Source organism: Silene latifolia, chromosome 1 (assembly GCF_048544455.1).
Source record: "Silene latifolia isolate original U9 population chromosome 1, ASM4854445v1, whole genome shotgun sequence".
In the NCBI taxonomy this organism is placed as follows: domain Eukaryota; kingdom Viridiplantae; phylum Streptophyta; class Magnoliopsida; order Caryophyllales; family Caryophyllaceae; genus Silene; species Silene latifolia.
In genome coordinates, this window is record NC_133526.1 from 151,510,644 (window position 1) to 151,532,690 (window position 22,047).

The following is a 22,047-nucleotide window of genomic DNA, read 5'->3' on the forward strand; positions in this document are numbered from 1 at the left end:
CGAATGGCACCGTCTTTAGGAAACTCCGGGATTACAAATAATTAAATAATAAAATGTACATAGCACTTCCTATTATACATTTATAAAATAAAATCTAATAAAAATAAAATAAAAGTGATACGAGATCACATTAAATTACTACGGAATCAATATTCCCTTACATTACGGGTAATATCGGTTAAAACTAAAGCCATACTAAGATAAAATTACATAATTCAAAATTATATAAAAGAAATATGACATTTATCAATAAAAAATACAGCATTATAATATGTAATTAACATGCCAGGTTATTTGCCAAATCGCCCTAATTAAACTTATATCGTAAATACAAATCCGGTTTTATGGTTATTCGCGATTTTTAACTTATTAAAATCACAAAAGAATACTAAAATCTAATTTTAGTCCAAGTTAATTATCCAGGATAATAACCTTTTAGGACTCAAAAAGTGGTCATTACTCAATTTTTGACAATAATTCAACTTGATATAACATATATGCTCATTATAGACCTTAAAATCATAACTTTTATGAAATAAATCCAAATTAAATTACAATAATTTCAAATTTTGAATTTTAAATTTTAAATTTTTGAACATTCTGGAAAAATTCCATGACACTCATAATGTCAAAAATTAAGGTTAAAATGTTCGAATTTATTTCGAGAAAAATATAGTTGCAATTTATCGGTTTTATCAAATAAAATATCTAAAGCATATGAAAATTAATCTAATTAATGTTCCAAATTTAGATCTGATATGTAGGATAATAATGCAACCTAAAATAATTTTCTCATGCCATGTAACTCAATTTATCTATTTTTGCTAAAATAGTCACTATTTATGTCATTTTTACACTAAAAATTCATAAATCATGCAAAAATGATTCAAGTTCATCTAAGATCTTACATCCAGTGAGTAAAATGTGCATGTGACAACATATTAAAATTTCATGGCCTTTTTCGAATTTTAACTAATTTTAACCATTTTACCTCTATTTATTTTATTTTTATCATATAAAAATTAAAAATCATGCAATATAAATCAAATTTATATGAAATATTACATACAATAAGTAAAATATGCATGTGAGGTCATATAAAAAGTTCAAGTTCATAAACTAAGTTTAACTATTTTTAGCATTTAAATACCACTTTATACATTAAAATGTAATAAAATCACTAAAAATCATTAAAATGAGCCAACAATTACCATAAATCATCAAAATAACCTAAAAATATTTTAGGACCAGAATATATAACATGCAAAAATTTTCTTGACTTTATAATATAAATTACAAAATCTCTAGTTTTATATGTTATACATTTAACTCGGAAAAACTATAAACCGATTATGTATGCAACAACCTATACTCATGATACCACTTGAAAGGATTCTAAACCCTCTAATTAAACTCTTTTAATTATTTATCTAAATTACTCATTAATTTAGATGTTGATCTAGTGCATGCATAACATAATATAAATAGAAAAGTATGAATAATGTTCCTTACATTAGTAAAAATCGGTCTAAGGGCACAAGTGAGGACTCCTTCCAACACTTGTTCTTGAGCTACAAATTAAAGGATGATCCTCCAAAACCCCAATAGTAGAGATTATCCTCTTGATGGCACCAAGACTACCCCTTAATTCTAATTAATATATTAACTAGATATATAATTAGAGACCTTAAAATATGATCTAATAATATTTCTTATTACTACTTTAGTAATCTAAATTTATTAGATTTTTGAAAAATTTATTTTCTAAAACTAATTTAGAGAGATAATGAGAGAAGTAAGTGAGGTGAATAATAATATAAGAATGAATATATGAGAGAATAAGAACAATTCGTATGCAAGTATAGAGGGGGAAAACCGGTGGGTGGGGGAGGTCTAAGGACCCAATGCATGCCCTTCAACTTTTAGAATTGTTCTTATCAAAAGAACTAGGGTGTAGATTAGGTTAAGAAGTTAATCATTGTGTTTTTCACAATATAAAACAATTTAATTGTTTCATAAACAAAGTTTTAGTAATATATAACATTTTATTTACTAAAACGAATCTCATTTAATCGAATTACAATAAGATTCATATTCTTACTGGTTCGGTTTCAAACTCGTGTCAAAAGCTACCAACCAAAAAAATATTTATAACTTCACAAACTACTCTTAGTAAAGAGGTAAGTAATGGTCAGATCCCAAGGGACGGGTATTGATGTAGGATTCTCAATTGCAAATAGCTATGTCTTAGGGTGTCACAATTTGGTTGAGGTGATGTGTAATCTAAACTAATCAACAAGATGAAAGTAAAGTACTGAAAGCAAAGGAAGGCAATTAAAAGGAGTTATAAACAATTGATTAAAGGCACTTGGGTGTCATGGGTTCATAGGGGATTCATGGGAGTTTGATCATACAAACATGTTCTCAATTATATAGGACGCACTTATTGTTCTGATGGGATCGAGTTAGTGTATATCGTACAATCCCTGGAAAGGTTTGGGTCCCGGAGCCGGAATCGATTAGATTGTACAACACCTACAAGACGACTTAATCCTTCCTATTCAACTTTATGCATGGTCTAATGAGGCTCGAGTTGGTTTATAAGCTTACAAATCTCATTGAATAGATAGGTGATGGATAAAAAAATGTAAGGATTCATAGGCTCGCATTTCATCAAACATAACATGTGCATAGGTTGAAATCATAACAAGCAAGTAATTTAATTATGAAAACATATTAGATTAAGCATAGATCAATCCCCATGTTTGTTTCCCCTAATTCTCCATTAACCCTAGCTAAGGAAACTACTTACTCATGATCAAGTTTAGTATGCTAATAAGGTTGTCAATAATACTAACAAAGCAAAACATGATGAATAAATGAAAGTGATTAAAAATAATTAAACAAGATTTAGAGAGAATTATACCTATGAAGATGATTCCAAACAATAAAGCAAAGAATAATAGAAGTACTTGGTGATTGATGGAAGGTTGTCAATCCTCCAAATAAACCCAAATAATCTTCTAATTACCCAAAATAAAGGAAGAACAATAGAGAAATTAAGGAAAGATTAATATATGATTAATATTGAGAAATGTATTACAACTAAATTAAGACTAATTTGAGAGAATTATAACTTGATTAAGAGATGGTTAAGAAGTGATTAAGAGGGGATAAGAGTTGATTAAGGGATGATGCCAATCTAGGTAGTACAAAGGGGTATTTATACTAAAGATTAGTTACAAGGATTAGGGTTACTAAGGGCTTAAATGACTATTAAGACCCTAAGAAAAGTTGAGGAAATGCTACTCCCGAGGGAAATGAGCAGATCCTCCTTGCTAGTCCTGCCTCGGTCCGCTCGTCCCGTGGTATTGCACGGCCTGTTCTGACTTGTGATCCGCTCGGATCCTAGGTGAGACGCTCAGGTCCTGGCACTTCAAGCCGCTCGTCCTAGGGACAAGATGCCCGGATCCTGGTGTTTTAGGACGCTCGGGCCGTGCTCGATCCGCTCGGTTTCCTGGATAGAGTGCTTCTCTTCTTTTCCTCCTTAACAATCCGCAAGGATCATGTTGGGGATGCAAGGATCCTTTCATCCTTGCCCATTTCACTTTATTATCTACCTAGGCCTCTAGTGTTGGTCTTCTCTTTGATGCTTGGTCATTAGGTGCGATCTATTTAGCTCCATTTTGCCTCATAAATGCAAGGTTTGCAATCCTTTCCTACCAAGGATACAAAACCTCAAAGAATATGCAAAATGGGAAACTAAAGATAGTAAATGACCCAAATAAGTGCTATAAAGCATAGGAACGAGGTAAATTGGGGGACTAAATGTGCTCAAATATGAGTCACATCAAACATCCCCAAACCGAACCATTGCTCATCTCGAGTAAAGAGGTGACTAAAACTAGGACCTTTATTTAAACTAACCTACTAATATAGCCGATATGAGACAATTAGATGGTCTCACTCCGCCCCTTCAACTCACAACAAGACAACGATGAGGTAGCATGCTTTCTTGCAAGGCAACGTGGGGCTTGCCAAAATGACGACACATCCAAGCATTAAGCACACAAAAGCAAGTAATGGATGCATCTATAAAAATGAATAGCCACTTTCCTCATCTAAGTGGCAGAAATTATCTAAAAGGGAAGCAATCTAAGGGTACACATTCTATTATAGATGCGGTTTCTTCAAACTACTAAGCCTAGAAGGATACCCATAAATCACCTCCAAGTTGTGTCAAGCTATGGTACCTTTGTCCTCAATCGTTAAATGCTTTCATCAAGAGTAGTCTCCCTATGGTGTTAGAAACCCTGCAGGATCGCGGAATTTCCCTTCTTGCCTAGACAAGAAGAAGGGTCGTCCCCTCTCTACCATGCACAAAAGTGGATTTGATGGATAAAGGGATCAAGGTGTTTTGAGTTTCATATGCGAGTTTGCTTTTGATGTTCTTGTTATTCCCCCCAATTTCTTGTGGCATTTGACATTTTTGAGAACACTTTCTTTTTGCCATTTCTTTGATGTTTGACATTTTTGATACTTGATAATTTTCAACTTTTTGCATTTTTGAAAATTTTCAAAGCCACCCCAATTAGTAACGAGGGTGCTTATATTTGAAGCATAGGAGTTCTTATTTTTGTACTCCTCTTTTCTTTGATGCATTTTGCAAACTTCTTGACTTTCATTTCAATGCTTAAACTCAAATTGATACTTTTTGTGCCCATTCCCTTTTTGTTGACAAAATGTGATGGATGTGGAAGATGGTTGCATGGTTTCATGGGTCACCTTGGAATAAACGGTAGCCTTGGAGTTATCACACCACAAGGTACTCTTGACTAAGCCTTAATCCATGGGTCAAAGGATACTAGCATGACACATCTTATGGTGTTTTAGAAGCATTCTAATGAGCAAAGTCTTAAGAAGAAAAAGTATCTACAAGGGCCTTATATACACTTGTCAAGCTTCCCAAATAGATGTTTTCACAAATTTTTTTCCTAAAATGAAACTACATGCCATGATGCAACTATTATTTATACAACCTAATGCAAATGCTTCTATCAACTAGTATGCCATATAAGCTAAATGAAACTCCTAAAATCACATTGGTGTATACCGCATCAATCAAAATAAAGCCACATAGTCATTAACATAGAGAGGAAAAAGGAGATTGGAAAAGATCATACCATGCGGTCTTCATAATCCTCATGCCTCGGATGTGGTGTAGTCGATCAATGTGATAGAGGGATAATCAAACAAACAAACAAGTATATACAAAATATACAATTCTACACTATAAAGGAATGAACATGTTTTTTGTTTTTTCAATTTTTCAAATTTTTATGGTTTTTGTTTTTGTGAAATAAAGGAACATATTTTTGTATTTATAATTTTTGATTTAAAAGTCAAGTTAGAATTTCCCATCCCCACACTTGTATGAGCATTGTCCTCAATGGCCAATACGATAGGAAATTATGCAAGCTAAATGAGAATACATGATTTCTACACTAATATGAAAACTATATGACATATACACAAGTGATGCATTCTAAACTACACTATATGATGCATGAATTTATTGGTTGGAGAGCTAATTTAGATTAGTTCGCAATGCTTGTGTTTGAACTTCCCCAAACCAAGTAAGACACTATTTCTAGTGTAAAAATAGGGGAGTTCATGCACAAGTATGTAATGCATGAAACTAATTGTCATTTTGTATTTTCAAAAGTGGGAACAATATGAGATACCTCAATGAGACCGAGGTGGGAGTCCTCTAAGTGTTGCTAGGACTCAAAACCAATGATCAAGATTTAAAAATTGTAAACAAGAGACATAAACAAAGCTAGAAGAGGTGTAGGAAACTCACAATGGATTGTGGCATCCTCCAAAAGCTTGTCAATCCTCAATTGTCGCTCATTGCGACATCCTCATCACTATCTGGAGTGAAACTCAAAGGACTCGATTTTTGGACAAATAAGACTTGAAAACATAATTTAAATTAGATGGAATTAGACTCAACAAATGGACTGATTTGGACTCAAACAAGGACTAACTAAATGGTTTAAGGATTAATAAGATAAAAGACTCAAGTTTGCACAATTTAAGACACAACTAAACTTATTTGGGACGTGACAAACAACACAATTGAGACGATTAACATGAATGAAAACAACACAATTGAGACGATTAACATGACTTAAGGCAATAAAAACAGAAACTTTGGGACTGTTTTTGACACGAAAACAAGAACAAGTAACTGGGATATGACTTAAACTAGATCACGAAGCAGGTTTAAGCCTTGGAATTAAACTCAAGATCACGAAGCAAGAGCTAATTCCGCCTCAAACACTAAGTAATAAGGGGTTTTCCGCACTAAGCAAGAAGAAAGTTGATTGAAAACTTCAGTTTCAAACTCATATTTTAATTCACTCAAAATCTGATTTTTACAAAGAGAAAAGAGCTCCTTAAATAGAGTCTTTATTGTAATCCTAGCCATTCATCTAACGTAGCATCTAAGGCTCACAATGGTCTCCTAAAGAGACATAAAAAACGTCCCATATGCCTTACACAATCTGAAAAACAAAAGGCTACAAGACAAATGAAATAAAGAGGATTGTTGGTAATTGCACAAGCTTCCTTTGGCATGCTTCACTTATTTATCTATAAAGACTTCTTGGGCAGCTGGTGGGGCTCGTCTGTAAGGAGTATAAGACCCAAAATTATAGCAAAAGGTACCTTAAAGCTTGCCTGGACAAAAGAAGAAAGCTTGAAAGCGATGGTTGTACTTCTCTCCAAAACCGTGCCCATTGGACCACTCGGTTTGGTGCTGTCTTTTGCATCTGATTTAAACCCTTTCAAGATTAATTACCCTAGGCAAAAAGGCTCTAAACTCATCATAGAAGAGTCTTAGGCCGAAAAATGGCATGTGTTCTTAGACAGAATTGAAGTTGGACCTCGATTTTGGTGAAGAACCAAAACCGGGTAAAAGGATGTTTCGTGGGGCTGCCCGTTTTGCTTCAATCCCTCCCACTTCAAAAAGGATTTTTCCTCAAATCCTGGCCATCGTCATCCTAGACCTCATCATGACATGGTTTCGAATCACCAATGTTTAATGTGCTACGGATTTCCGAAAGATCGACCTTGCACTTGTTGGACTCAATTCTCTTGATGACCTTGCATTGACCTTCATTACTTGCCATTGGCTTGTTCTTTTTTCTTCTTGGTGACCTTTTCTTGCTGAAATGTACCCATACTTGTCCTCCGGGATCAAAAATTTTGGTTTGCATAGGAAACTTGGACCTTTCCTCACAAGTCTCATTGTTCTTCTCGGTTTGAGTATGGATGGAGAACTTCCCCTTGACTTGCTCCTTACCAATATGACATCCTTGACTAGAGCAAACAATTAGCATGATTTCTTGTATTAGAGCAGCCACCTTGTCAATGCTACTAGCTTCACTCTCAACCTCAAACAAATTAGTGAAATTTGGAATAGAGAAAGTAGGTTAATCACATTGCAAACCATTGAAAGCTCCCTCGGTTTGATCATGGACACCCCCCACATTGTTCACTTCTTGACTTAGCCTCTCAATGTGAGTACTAGATGCTTTCCAAGTAACCAAGCCAAGACCCACATCCGCCTCCGCCAAATCATCACCTATTTCCACATGACCCGTTTCTTCCCCATCCTCATTAAACACAAGGACCTCATCATCACCCCAATGCACTACCTCAAATGTGTTAAGGGTGAAGGAAATGTAGATCTTTATACATAAACATACTCATATATGTTATAAATTAATTTGCCATAAAATTAAATACGGATTTTATGCATGCAAACAAATAATAAAATAGAGGAGAAATCATGTTCTTACATTGGTGATTTCGATTTTATTGGGCACAAAAGAAATCTCCTTTTCTTTTGTTTTTGAGCTTTCCTAAGATGGAAGAAACTAGATCCAAGTGTAGGATCTCTCCTTAGGATTAATACCCAAAGCTTACCCTTAATTAAGATTAATATTATGAGAACTAGTACAATATTAATCTAACAAAAAATGACCCAAAAATATTATAATACACTTAATATTTTCGGTTTATAGGGAGAAGAAGAGGAGGATTATTATTCTCTCTAGAATTATATTTTGGATGAGTGAATGAATGAATGATAATTTACAACATTTTGTATATTATTAGGTAAAAATATGGAAAAACCATGATGGTTTTTGTCTTCTCAAAACCGGGTAAGAGGAGGGATTTTAGGGAGCCAATGCATGCCCACATTTGTCTTCACAATGAGTATTAGGGTTGCATGGCTAGGAATGTAGGTAATCATTGTGTTCTCTTATTAATTAAACAAACACAATATTAGCTTTTATCACCCCTTAATTTCGGTACACATGATAATATGGGATCCATATTATTTTTGTCAATTTTCAATATGTAGCATGTCACATGTCACATAAATTTATTATGTATTTTTAACATATTAAAAATCAACGTATTAATAAAATACGTCACATACAAAATTGACTTAGTAATTTCATAATTACTTGTACCAAAATATTTTTACCATTTATAAATCACAACAGATTGTATTTATAATAATTCATTCAATTTTCGATTGTTTCTTTAAACAATAATTTCATCCGAGTAATTATACAATTTGATTACTCAGACTGTATCTCATTTAATCACATTTCAGTTTGATACGTAAATTTTACTTCCAAAATCGTCCGTCAATTTTCAAGTAATTTAATTAACTCGTAACATTATACGATTAATTAAATAATCAATTAAGAGTGTTGCCCTATAGGTATGACCTAGGGGTCAACTGATCACCACCGTCGCACGACAGTAATGTCAAACTCTAGTCAGCCAATCATTACCGATATATGTTGACCAGTTGACAGTAACAATATTACTTCCCAATTGTATTCTTTATAATGAGATTTAAACATGTGATCATCATGATCAACAGTCGTGATCGCATTATTGTCGGAGGACACATATTCCAACAATCTCCCACTTGTCCTCGACAAGTGTGCGTCACCAATTCTCTTGTCGTATTACTATCTCCACTCAATGCAAGGTGTCTTTCAGGTCGTACTTGCAAGTGATCATATCGAGAGTGGTTTCCTCGATCTGGAGAACAACTGATTGACCGGACTTATCTATCATAGATACTTTCCGAGCGTGGCCACGCATTTCCAGTTCATTACTCCTCGAGTGGCCCTGAGATATTGTTATAACCCTGACTAGGGGTGGACAATTCCTATCGCACTCATTCCCTTCGACTAGCCACAGCCATCATAACCCAAAATATGCCCATTTGACCCTATTTACGAAGTTTGTAGTAACACAAATCAAAGTTAATCTGAAACTGTGCCATCTTAGGCGAATAGTCTTTAGTCAAAAGAATCGACTCATTCGAATACTATAGTAGCTCTCGCCACGACCAGGCTATATAAATTTGCCAGAACTCTATAAGCGGTCATTAGGCCCGATAAAATGTTCCTAATATCGCCTATGTGATCGACTAGTCATCTCACATGACTCTATGGCACTTGAACTTGCCATCAATCGCATCACACTCTAGTCACTTCGAGACGTCACCTCATATAAGTAACTATGGGCAAATACAATGTTAATCCATGTTCACTTTAACGGGGTTCAATTGTCTCTATAACCCGTTTGGATGTAACAATGTACAAGGTGAGTTAATAATAACTCAAACGACAAATGTCGACATCACAGTCGGGTAGTCAATATCATATTACAACCTTGTGATGTATATCGTCAGTGTAAACACTTATTGATTGCAATAGAAGTTTAACATCCCATGTGTCCATGTGTTCAAACTTCTTACACTTTCAATCTCCTTTACATTCATGTTCTTTCTCATAACATGAATCTTACCAAGTACACATCAAGGTTCCCGACCTTGGTTTCGGTTCTTTAACTTGAAAGAACTTTCTTATCGATTATCTCATAACGAACGAATTTGTGATGAATGATATAACTTGTACTGATCAAGTACTCCATCCACACACAATGCACTAGGTATATGTTTTGTAGAATCTTGTAACAATTGACAAGATTATTTAGCTTAGCACTTCTCACAAGTCCAAGCTTAACTAGGAAAGATTAATTTTTGAATAACCTCTTATTCAACCAAGCATCTTTCCAAAACTTCTCATTTCTCTTTCTAGGCTTGAAAGATTTGGGATTCTCATAAATCCTTACATGTGCTCGGACCTTTTATAATATGTGCAACCTCTTATCACATAATGGAGTATTCCGTCAAACACCGAAATCGCTCAACGGATTCTACTTGAGAATTCATGACGTTTCTATTATGGCTTACCAATCAATCATCATGCTCTTATGCATATGATTCATAATTGGACATGTACATGATCATTCTAATGGCTGAAACATTAGTTACTAATAATCATGAGATCAACCGTTCATAGATTCAATGAACGACCATGACTGCTAATGGCAATTCCATTTTCATCTACATGAATAACCTATGTGAATGTTGATACGATGTGTATCTCTTATTACTAATCCAACATCCCTTGATGTAATTGGATTCATCATTGTCCATTTTCATCCAGAATTGAAAACTCAAATGCTTCTTTATGAAAGAAGGTATTAGCTCATCATTCTTTAAGGAGTGATGAGTCGTAAACATTCAAAGGATGATAGCTCCCACTAAATTCCATGTCTTCACATGAGAATTTCCTAACTCCCACTCAATTTCACACATTTCGAAATTGACTTCTTAATCGAAACTTTATTAAGAATTGAAATATAAATTGCATTGCCAAGTTATTAGGATAAAACCATATATGTTCCCATCATATCCTTTCAAAATACCTATTTTGAAGTGGTCTCATCTTAACCTTACGGAAAGAGATTTTAAATCTCCAACACACTCATGTCATAATGATGTGTAGTAATGTCATTATTCAAATATAAACAATATCTAGAATACGTCCTTCGCAAATACCCTTTTGGAAGGAGGTTTAACCATTTCATAGTGAGGTTAAGTAATGACATTTGCGTGGTTAAAACTTTGGCCATTGAAGATATCGGTATATCAATTTTTGCAACTTGATCATAACTAGTATGTTACGATGATTCATTTAGGCTCTTAAGTAAATCTCAAGGTTGAAACTATTGGTCAAAATTTTCATAAACTTAGTCAAAACTTGTTAAGACTTTACATTAGTCATTTTTCTTCCAAAACTTTCTTTTGGTCTCCTCGTGTAGTTATCTTGAGAATATACTCTTATGATTACTTCACTTGGTCTCTTTAGTCATATAGAACTAACTTGAGACCATAGATCTCATCTATTCGGCATACTATGTAAATAGATATACCTTTATTCAAATCATTCTCTTTTGGGTAGATCTTCATTTACACAAGTACACAATTTTATCTTGCCTTGTGTGTTGTGTCCTCATTTTTCTCCCACTCTATCTTTAGAATAAATACACTATAGATTCAAAGATAGTATATGAGACACAAATTAATGATGTTGAAGTATAAGGAGAACTATCTCATAGATAGACTAATGGTTATTGATTTCATATGTGTACTTGGTGATTGACATTCCTTTAAGAGAGTTCATAGACTCAAAATCGCTTTATAAATGATCATACACAAGCCTTAAGCATGTGGACATATAATGAAACCCGTCATTATATTTGTCTATTAGATCACTTTAAGCGAAAGATCTTATGTTTCTAAGAGCAAGCATTTAAAGATGAATTTTAGAACATAAAAGGATAAATGATAAAACGGGTGACTTGGGTTGCAAACCAAGTCACCATCATCCAAAATACAAACCATTATCCAAAATACCTTTCCATGTCGAACACGGAAACTTAAAGTTCTAAAGATTCAAAACATAAATTAAAGTAAGACAATGAAAAGCAAAGCTCCATAAAAGCTATCCCTAGCTTCTTGATGGTTTCTCATGCTTGCTTTTCCTTTCCCTTGTCTTTGCTTGGTGGAGGCCCTATTTATGTACAATAAAAAGGGAGATACATTATCACAACTTTGCATCATAATACCATAGTTGAATTAGAAACATAAAAGAAGGATAGTCATTTACCTACTGGAGTGATCTTTCCAGTTTTGATATCACCAAGGTATTTGGAACAATTTCTTTTCCAATGTCCCATGCCATTACAATAATGGCATTTATCAAGAGGACCCTTCTTGACTTTTGAGGTGCTAGCTTCATTAGGCTTAGCTTTGGTGAATGTGGGAGCTAGCTTCTTGCCCTTTCTCCCATTCTTCTTGAACTTCCCCTTACTCTTAGTGCTTATGTTAAGCACATCCTTGGGAGGGTTCACATTTAACCCCATGTCCCTCTCGGCTTGCACAAGTAACTTGTGCAACTCCTCAAGAGACACATCCTTGTCTTGCATGTTGAAATTCACCCGAAATTGCACGTATGCCTTGACTTTGGACAAGGAGTGTAGAATCCTATCTACGATGAGTTCTTTGGGGATTTCAACCTTTTGAATTTTCAAGGTCTCGACAAGCTCCAATAGTTTGAGCACATGAGGGCTAACCTTTTGGCCCTCTTTGAAGTCGAGATCAAAGAATGCCGCGGCCGCCTCATATTGGACGATCCGCGGAGTTTGTGAAAACATGGTCACAAGTTTGGAGTAAATCTCATTAGCATTGCCCATTTTGAAGGCTCTCCTTTGGAGGTCCGCCTCCATCGCAAATATCAAGACATTTTTCATTGCGGCGGACTCCTTTTGGTAAGCCTCATATGCTTCCCTCGTGGCCGCGGTGGACCTAATGGAGGGTTCGGGTGGAGAGGCCTCGGTAAGGTAACGAAGCTTGTCGTCACCTTCGGCGGCTAATTTGAGTTGGGCATCCCAATCGGAGAAATTTGACCCATTCTTTTCAAGTTTACATCGATCCATAAAGGATCGGAGCCATGACGAACTAGCGAGAGGTGTGGCGTTAGGAGTTGGTGTTGGTGTTGCCATTTGTTATGAAAAAGAAGTGGTCTACAAAACAAAATATAAGGAGTAAAACAATTGTCGTTTTAATAATAATACTCGTAAAAATGTATGATTTAAACAAGTTTTATGCATTTTTCTAGTGACCTCTACCCAACTAGATAAATGATTCCAAGACCCAAATTCATATCAACTTAGGCACGGTATGGCCGATGAAACCTTTATCAATATAACTCGGTGGATTAACGTTTTAATCGATTCTACTTTTAGAACTCTTGGTCGATAAAATTACTCTAATAATTATCTATAGCCCGGAACACATGCAACTACGGTCGCGAATACTTCCGTTGAGCTCAATCCAAATTTCGAATAAATGTGTCCATGATCCAAATCCACATCAACTTGGGCACGGTATGGCCGATAAAACCCTCATTAACATGAACTCGGTGGATTAACACTCATCACCCACTTCCCCTACGTAACAAGGTTTGTACCCCGGTAGGGCCGAGTGCACTCCCTCGCGAAATAGGTTTTCATGGTTTCTACTATTTGGTAAGGCTATGTCTCAATTGATTGTTTTAGCGAGAGGTCATGTCAATTTATTATCTATCACGTTTTAAGTGAACTAAAGCGGTGAACTACGATAATTCTAATTGACACGGTCGATAAACTCGATAAAAAGATGATGCATGTTTTAGTTATGGCGATTTAGCGATGCAGGCGACATAAAATAAAATGCAAGCATAAAAATAAATAAATCCTTGTATGGCCTTTCCTAAAATAGAAAAACTATTTAACTGTTACATATTCGGAAACCAACTCCATTGGTCCCTTGAACTTCGGTTGTGGCACGCATTTCGAGGTAACACCGTCTTTATGTATCGCCATTCTTGAAGAAATCCGTGTTTGGGAACTCCGGAATGAATAAAATTACATAATAAATTACATAATTTCCTATTATACATTTGTAACTAAAATAAAAATAAATCTATTAAATTAAAAAACGGTGATACGAGATCACAATAAAATTACAACCAAATCGATATTCCCATACATTTCGGGAAATACCAATTAAAATCTAAGGCCATACTAAGTAAAATTACATAATTCAAAAAATACATAAATTAAAATTATGACAATCATAAAGGAAAAATGCAGCATTATAATATGTATGAACATGCTCAATTTTATGCTAAATCGCCTTTAATTAGCCAATATCGTATATTACTCGGTTTTTACGGATTTGCGTGATTTCAACATTTTTATAATCACAAAAATACATAAATTCATATTTATGTATAAGTTAATTACCCTAACCTCTTAGGACTCAAAATTTAGTCTTCACTAATAATTTGACCATAATTAACCCATATTTATAAAATTGTTCATAAATGGACCAAAAATTACAAAAATAAGCTATAAACTTCAAATAAATCACAAAATTTCAAATAAATTCAAAATTCAAAATTTAAATTCATGAACATTCTGGAAAAATACCATGACACTCATAATTTTCAAAATCTTAGGTTAAAAATTTCGAAATTTTTTCCGGAAAAACAATGTTGCGGTTTATCGATTTTTAATAAAATAATCATAAAAACATGGAAAAATTATTTTCATTAACTTTTCAATTTTAGATCTGAAAAAGATAATAAAATGCAACATTAGACATTTTTCCTAAGTCATAGATTATGTTTTATTAATTTTTCACTAATAATGTCACTATTTATGCTATTTTTCTTCAAAAATCCATAAATCATGCAAAAAGACTTCTTTATAGCCAATTATTTTACAAACATCTTGTAAAATTTCATGTGACAACATATTAATTTTCTATGACCAGATTCGAAATTTAACTCATATTAACCTATTTTTCACCTAAATCCGAATTTAATAATGAAAAATCCATTTTCCGAGCATAACAAGTCCAAAAATTATGAAACTTTATAGGTTATCTCAAAATAATATATGTGACAACATATCCAAAAATCAATGAAAAATTCGAAGTATAGCTAATTTTAGACCAAAAATGACATTTTTACTCATAAAATCATATTTAAATGCCATTAAAGTATAATATGAACAATAAAAATCCGTAAAATTAACCAAAATATCCTAAATTATTTTAGGACCAGAAATATTAACATGCATGGATTAATTTCGTGATATCTCATAATAACACAAATTTTACAAGTTTTATATGTTATTCTTATAACTCGGAAAAACTTTTAACCGATTTGCATGCAAACAACCGTGGCTCTTGATACCGATTGAAGGAAATGTAGATCTTTATACATAAACATACTCATATATGTTATAAATTAATTTGTCATAAAATTAAATACGGATTTTATGCATGCAAACAAATAATAAAATAGAGGAGAAATCATGTTCTTACATTGGTGATTTCGATTTTATTGGGCACAAAAGAAATCTCCTTTTCTTTTGTTCTTGAGCTTTCCTAAGATGGAAGAAACAAGATCCAAGTGTAGGATCTCTCCTTAGGATTAATACCCAAAGCTTACCCTTAATTAAGATTAATATTATGAGAACTAGTACAATATTAATCTAAGAAAAATGACCCAAAAATATTAAAATACACTTAATATTTTCGGTTTATAGAGAGAAGAAGAGGAGGATTATTATTCTCTCTAGAATTATATTTTGGATGAGTGAATGAATGAATGATAATTTACAACATTTTGTATATTATTAGGTAAAAATATGGAAAAACCATGATGGTTTTTGTCTTCTCAAAACCGGGTAAGAGGAGGGATTTTGGGGAGCCAATGCATGCACACATTTGTCTTCACAATGAGTATTAGGGTTGCATGGCTAGGAATGTAGGTAATCATTGTGTTCTCTTATTAATTAAACAAACACAATATTAGCTTTTATCACCCCTTAATTTCGGTACACATGATAATATGGGATCCATATTATTTTTGTCAATTTGTCAATATGTAGCATGTCACATGTCACATAAATTTAATATGTATTTTTAACATATTAAAAATCAACGTATTAATAAAATACGTCACATACAAAATTGACTTAGTAATTTCATAATTACTTGTACCAAAATATTTTTACCATTTATAAATCACAACAGTTTGTATTTATAATAATTCATTCAATTTTCGATTGTTTCTTTAAACAATAATTTCATCCGAGTAATTATACAATTTGATTACTCAGACCGTATCTCATTTAATCACATTTCAATTTGATACGTAAATTTTACTTCCAAAATCGTCCGTCAATTTTCAAGTAATTTAATTAAATCGTAACATTATACGATTAATTAAATAATCAATTAAGAGTGTTGCCCTATAGGTATGACCTAGGGGGTCAACTGATCACCACCGTCGCACGACAGTAATGTCAAACTCTAGTCAGCCAATCATTACCGATATATGTTGACCAGTTGACAGTAACAATATTACATCCCAATTGTATTCTTTATAATGAGATTTAAACATGTGATCATCATGATCAACAGTCGTGATCGCATTATTGTCGGAGGATACATATTCCAACAAAGGGCTTTATTTGTTGGGCATTCTTTAGCAAAGTGACCAAAGCCTTGACATTGACAACATTTTTTGAGAGTGGTGGCCTGTTTTTGTGAGGTTTCGGTTTCCTTACCCTTGTCAAGAGTTGTGGTTTCGTTTGGAGGGTTTGGTTCAACAACCTTGTTTTCGGTTTGAGCTTGGTGGTGGACTGTTTTGGAGGACAATTTTGTGGTGATAGGCTCATTCATTTCGGTTTTGGGCTGGGGTTTATAGGGGGCTGTTTTGGACGCCCATTTTGTGGTGGTAGACATGTTTCGGGTGTAGTTTCTAGGCACAAACTTTCTCATAAGCTTCTCCTTCAACTTAGACCAAGACTTAATAGGTTCCTTACCATCTCTTCTTTGAAATTTTAAGTTCTCATAACAAAGAAAAGCATGGCCTTTGAGTTTCAAGATTGCAACTTTAAAAAATTTGCCATCCGAATAATCTTTAAACTCAAAGATTATTTCCATGGTCTCAAACCAATCTAACCAATCATCGGGGTTTGAGCTACCATAAAAATCAGGAATTATTACCTTTAAATCCTTGGTGTGCTCTTGTTGGAAAGCCTTGGACATAGAATCCTCCGAATCCGAGTTGGGCTCACCTCCATTGACACCTTGAGTAACCTCGTGTTCTCTTCTTCTCCCTATGAACCCACGGCATCTACCTCTGCCCGGTGGTGGTTGTGGTGGTGGTCTTTCTCCTCCTCTTAGTGATGTAGGGACGTTTGTTGTTAGCTGATTAAACTTTTGTTCAAGACCACTCAATCTCTCTTCACTCATTTTACTCATGGCTATTGTGGTTTATGATGTGGTTAGGACATATGATGAACTCGCAAAGGCTTGACACTAACACAATAATAGAATTGTGTCATACTAACCAAAGCTCTGATAACCAATTTGGAGTAAAACTCAAAGGACTCGATTTTTGGACAAATAAGACTTGAAAACAGAATTTAAATTGGATGGAATTAGACTCAACAAATGGAATGATTTGGACTCAAACAAGGACTAACCAAATGGTTTAAGGATTAAGAAGATAAAAGACTCAAGTTTGCACAATTTAAGACACAACTAAACTGATTTGGGACGTGACAAACAACACAATTGAGACGATTAACATGAATGAAAACAATGGAAAATAAGTTTGTAATTTAAATGCTTATGAACTAAACATTCAAATAACAATTTCCACAATGACTTAAGGCAATAAAAACAGAAACTTTGGGACTGTTTTTGACACGAAAACAAGAACAAGTAACCGGGATATGACTTAAACTAGATCACGAAGCAGGTTTAAGCCTTGGAATTAAACTCAAGATCACGAAGCAAGAGCTAATTCCACCTCAAACACTAAGTAATGAGGGGTTTTCCGCACTAAATAAGAAGAAAGTTGATTGAAAACTTCAGTTTCAAACTCATATTTTAATTCACTCAAAATCTGATTTTTACAAAGAGAAAAGAGCTCCTTAAATAGATTCTTTGTTGTAATCCTAGCCATTCATCTAAAGTAGCATCTAAGGCTCACAATGGTCTCCTAAAGAGACATAAAAAACGTCCCATATTCCTTACACAATCTGAAAAACAAAAGGCTACAAGACAAATGAAATAAAGAGGATTGTTGGTAATTGCACAAGCTTCCTTTGGCATGCTTCACTTATTTATCTTATAAAGACTTCTTGGGAAGCTGGTGGGGCTCTTCCATAAGGAGTATAAGACCCAAAATTGTAGCAAAAGGTCCCTTAAAGCTTGCCTAGACAAAAGAAGAAAGCTTGAAAGCGATGGTTGTACTTCTCTCCAAAACCGTGCCCATAGGACCACTCGGTTTGGTGCTGTCTTTTGCATCAGATTTAAACCCTTTTAAGATTAATTACCCTAGGCAAAAAGGATCTAAACTCATCATAGAAGAGTCTTAGGCCGAAAAATGGCATGTGTTCTTAGACGGAATTGAAGTTGGACCTCGATTTTGGTGAAGGACCAAAACCGGGTAAAAGGATGTTTCGTGGGGCTGCCCGTTTTGCTTCACTATCATTGTCATCATCATCAACTTCCTCATTATCATCATCTTCATCTACCTCCATGGACCCGGAGGTTTCACCATCTTCATCATCACTAGAACTTTGCACTTCTTCCTCTTCTTCCTCATGGCAAGAGTCACTACCTCCCCCGTCATCAACAACAATCTCCTTCCCCTTAGCAACTTCACTATCCATGTTGGCATCTCTAGAAGCATTTGGGAAGAATACCTCCCTATCCGTCCAACTAGGCAAAGGATATGTAGGATTAAGTAGTCCTTGCCTAGCTAAATGAAGGAGGGGCGGATATTGAGCTCGTTAAGCATTGACCCGATCCTCATGAGATTCCTTATGCATATGTTGCAATAGTTGAGTCAAGTAGTCGTTGCCTACCACGACATTAGTGCCAATTGGTGTGAATTCACGGTAGGCAAATGGATATGGTGGAGTCACAATGGAGGAGGAGGAGGGCTTGGCATGCGATTCCCTATGTTGCTTCATAATCATCTCGGCTTCATCGGAGACGGGTAGTAGGTAGCTTTGACTTCGGACATTGATGCGGCATATACTGCTAGGCAAGATGAAGGACTTAGCTTATTTAGTGAGCCACTCATACTTGTTATCAAGATTATCATTCTTGACCCATTGGAACTTGTTGATCATAGTGGCCAAATCAAGAAGGTTGCCTCCTTTAACCGGTTTATATGTCTTGTCTTTGTTAAAATCTGGGTTAAAGTGTTTGGCTAACCATGTTACTAAGCCTCCGTTGACAATAAAAGCCGCTCCTTCTTTACCATTATCAATTTCAAGCCACAGATCAAGTAAGAGTTGAAGTATGTTGTATTCCTTGGTGAACTTTTATTAATATTCATGGTAGATTCAAGGTAGACAAAATCAAGCACGGTAAAGTGATTGGTGCCTTTTCTTGCAATCAAAGTGTTGCCCACAAACTTGTGCCATACCCTTATACCCGAATGGTGGATATATAGAACATGGCACTCCCGGAAAGACTCAAATTTTCGCCCGGTGATCGCTTTCCAAAGGGGTGAGGCATCATGTTGTGAAGGCTTTTTCTCATAATGATAATGTTATTCAAGACCAAACACTTTGCCAAACTTACTCATAGACATTTGTCTATCCTTGTTTTCAAGGCGTAATTCAACATTTTTTCGTGTATCTACCTTAGTCACCTTCAAGGAGCTTACAAACTCCATGGTAAGGGAAGGGTAAGTCAATTCTTGCATTTCAAAGAGGGTGAGTAATTTCATGGACTCGAAAAATGTCTTATTTCTCCCAAGCACACCTAATTTGTCTAAGGCATCTTGACATATAAACTTGGTAGAAATAATGGTCTTCTTAGTAAGGGATACAAATACTTTCCTATGAGAATCGTTTATGAAAGTTACCTCCGGATAATCTTGCAATTGTTCTATGACCGGAGTAGGTGTAGCTTCAACCATAGGAGTAACAATTTCTTGAATCTCCACCCTTGGTTGATGCACTACCATAGCTTTTGAGGCAAGAAGAGCTTGTTGCCTTTTGGATAGATTTGAGGTTGTGGGTGCCTTGTTCCCACCTTTCGTTCTTGCCATGTTGTTCTCCTTGTCAAATTTGTATCAACAAACCAATATTGTGCTTGAATGATTCTTGTTTCCTCAGGCTTCAATCAATTCCCAATCGATTTTAGGATTTTCGAAATTGTGCTCAAACCCTAGAAAATCGATTCAATTTGTGAGGATTTTGATGTTTGGATGGTCTTTTGTTGATAAAGGAGTAGTTTAATTTTGATTTGAGGAAGTTTTGCTTTGATTTTGGTGAATTTGGTTGAGGAATTTGTGTTTTGTTGATGAGGGGATTAAGGGTTTTGAGGGAGAAAGGGTGTGTGTTTGTATTTGTAAAAGATAGAAATGAATTGGGGAAGGAAGGAGGATCCCGTGTTTTTAGTTAAGTAGCAGCAGGGGACGAGCGGCTTGGACTGGGGACGCTCGGATCTTCAGTAAGTATGCTCTGGAATTTCAAACCCGTGCTGGGACGTGCGGATCTCTGCCAAGACGAGCGGATTCCTGCTGGGGACGCTCGGATTTATAAACAGCGTGGAATGATAACTTTGACAGTAGCCAGGACGCGCGGATTTCCCTCAAGACGAGCGACTTATGGCCTGGGACGCTCGTCCTGCATGTAATATGCTCAGATTTTGCAACAGACCCATTTCTTCAATTCCAGCACTCCCAAGACCCACGACCTATAGCCAGGACACTCGGATCAAAGCCAGCTCGAGTGGATTCCCTTCTGGGATGCTCGGGTTCTCTTGTGCACCCACGAGTTCAGTTCCACCCGTGGGGGTCTTCATTTCCCGTATCATTCTTTATTCATTTCTTTGTTCAACATTGTGGGTGCACTATGAAGGCTCGGTTTGCCTAGGCATTTGCTATCCCCACACTAAATCAGACACTACACATCGAAACACATTAAAATACCTCCCTCACTTTCTCTCATAATGAAAATCTTGAACAAAGTATGAAATTGCAATTCCAAAATTGACAAGAATGCAATAAATGAAATAAAATGCTAGTTAAAGGGTTAGAATATTTACAAATGGTGCTTTAGGGAGGACTCCACCAAACTCTCATTCTTGAATGAGATGTCAAGGGGGAAAAGCCAAGATGTTGTTGATGTTGCTCAACACCTTGTAGAAGTAATCGAACGCTTTTTCATTTTCATTGTAAAGATCTTGCATAGACCTTTTCACATTATGTTCTTCATGGTGGTGATGACTCGAGTCAAGATGATGATAAGGATCACCAAAACCTTGGTCTAAGGTCATAGCATTGCCGATGTAGAGATTGACTAATCCTTCAAATTCGTCATCCCATAGACCACAAACTTCATCTACTTGCTCCCCAATGGTATCATGAGTTGACAAGAGCAACTCCTCTTTCTTGTTGTCACGGCCAATGAGGCCTTCTTCCTTTCTTGTCATGATTGGTGGTGAGCTATTCAAGCTCTCATTGTCGTTGAAATTTCCTTGCTCTCCGTATAGAGCATCTTGAAGATTATCCACTTTTTTCTTCCATATGGGTGGTGATTCTTTACCCATAACTTGATCTTTGCATTGAGATGCCAACTTCTTACTATCACTTTCTCGGCTATAATGGTCGATCATTAAACATGGCTCATGTAGTCGGGGAGCTCTAATTGTTTTGTCAAGGTTGAAAGTGATTGTCTCATCCCCCATTTCAAGTGTAAGCTCTCCATGTTTCACATCAATTACCGCTCCCGCGGTGTGCAGGAAAGGTCTTCCTAAAATGATAGGAATGTTGGAAATTTGGAATCCTCCTACATGTCTACAATAACAAAGTCTACCGGAATGAAGAATTTGCCAATTTTCACGGGTACATCTTCCCATACTCCTAAAGGTATCTTTGTTGATCGATCCGCCATTTGAAGCGTAATGTTGGTGCACTTGAGTTATCCCATTCCTAGCCTCTT

The 22,047-nt window shown here is 35.3% G+C and overlaps 1 protein-coding gene across 1 annotated transcript in view; it reads right to left on the reverse strand.

The window, feature by feature from the left end:
- Positions 1-18,756, reverse strand: part of LOC141658211 (uncharacterized) — a 39,711-nt gene extending 20,955 nt beyond the window's left edge. Inside the window, exon 1 of the mRNA XM_074465376.1 lies at positions 18,619-18,756. Coding sequence (XP_074321477.1) covers positions 18,619-18,756 — 138 coding nt within the window. The remainder of the gene's footprint in view (positions 1-18,618) is intronic.
- Between the last annotated feature and the right edge of the window lie 3,291 nt (positions 18,757-22,047).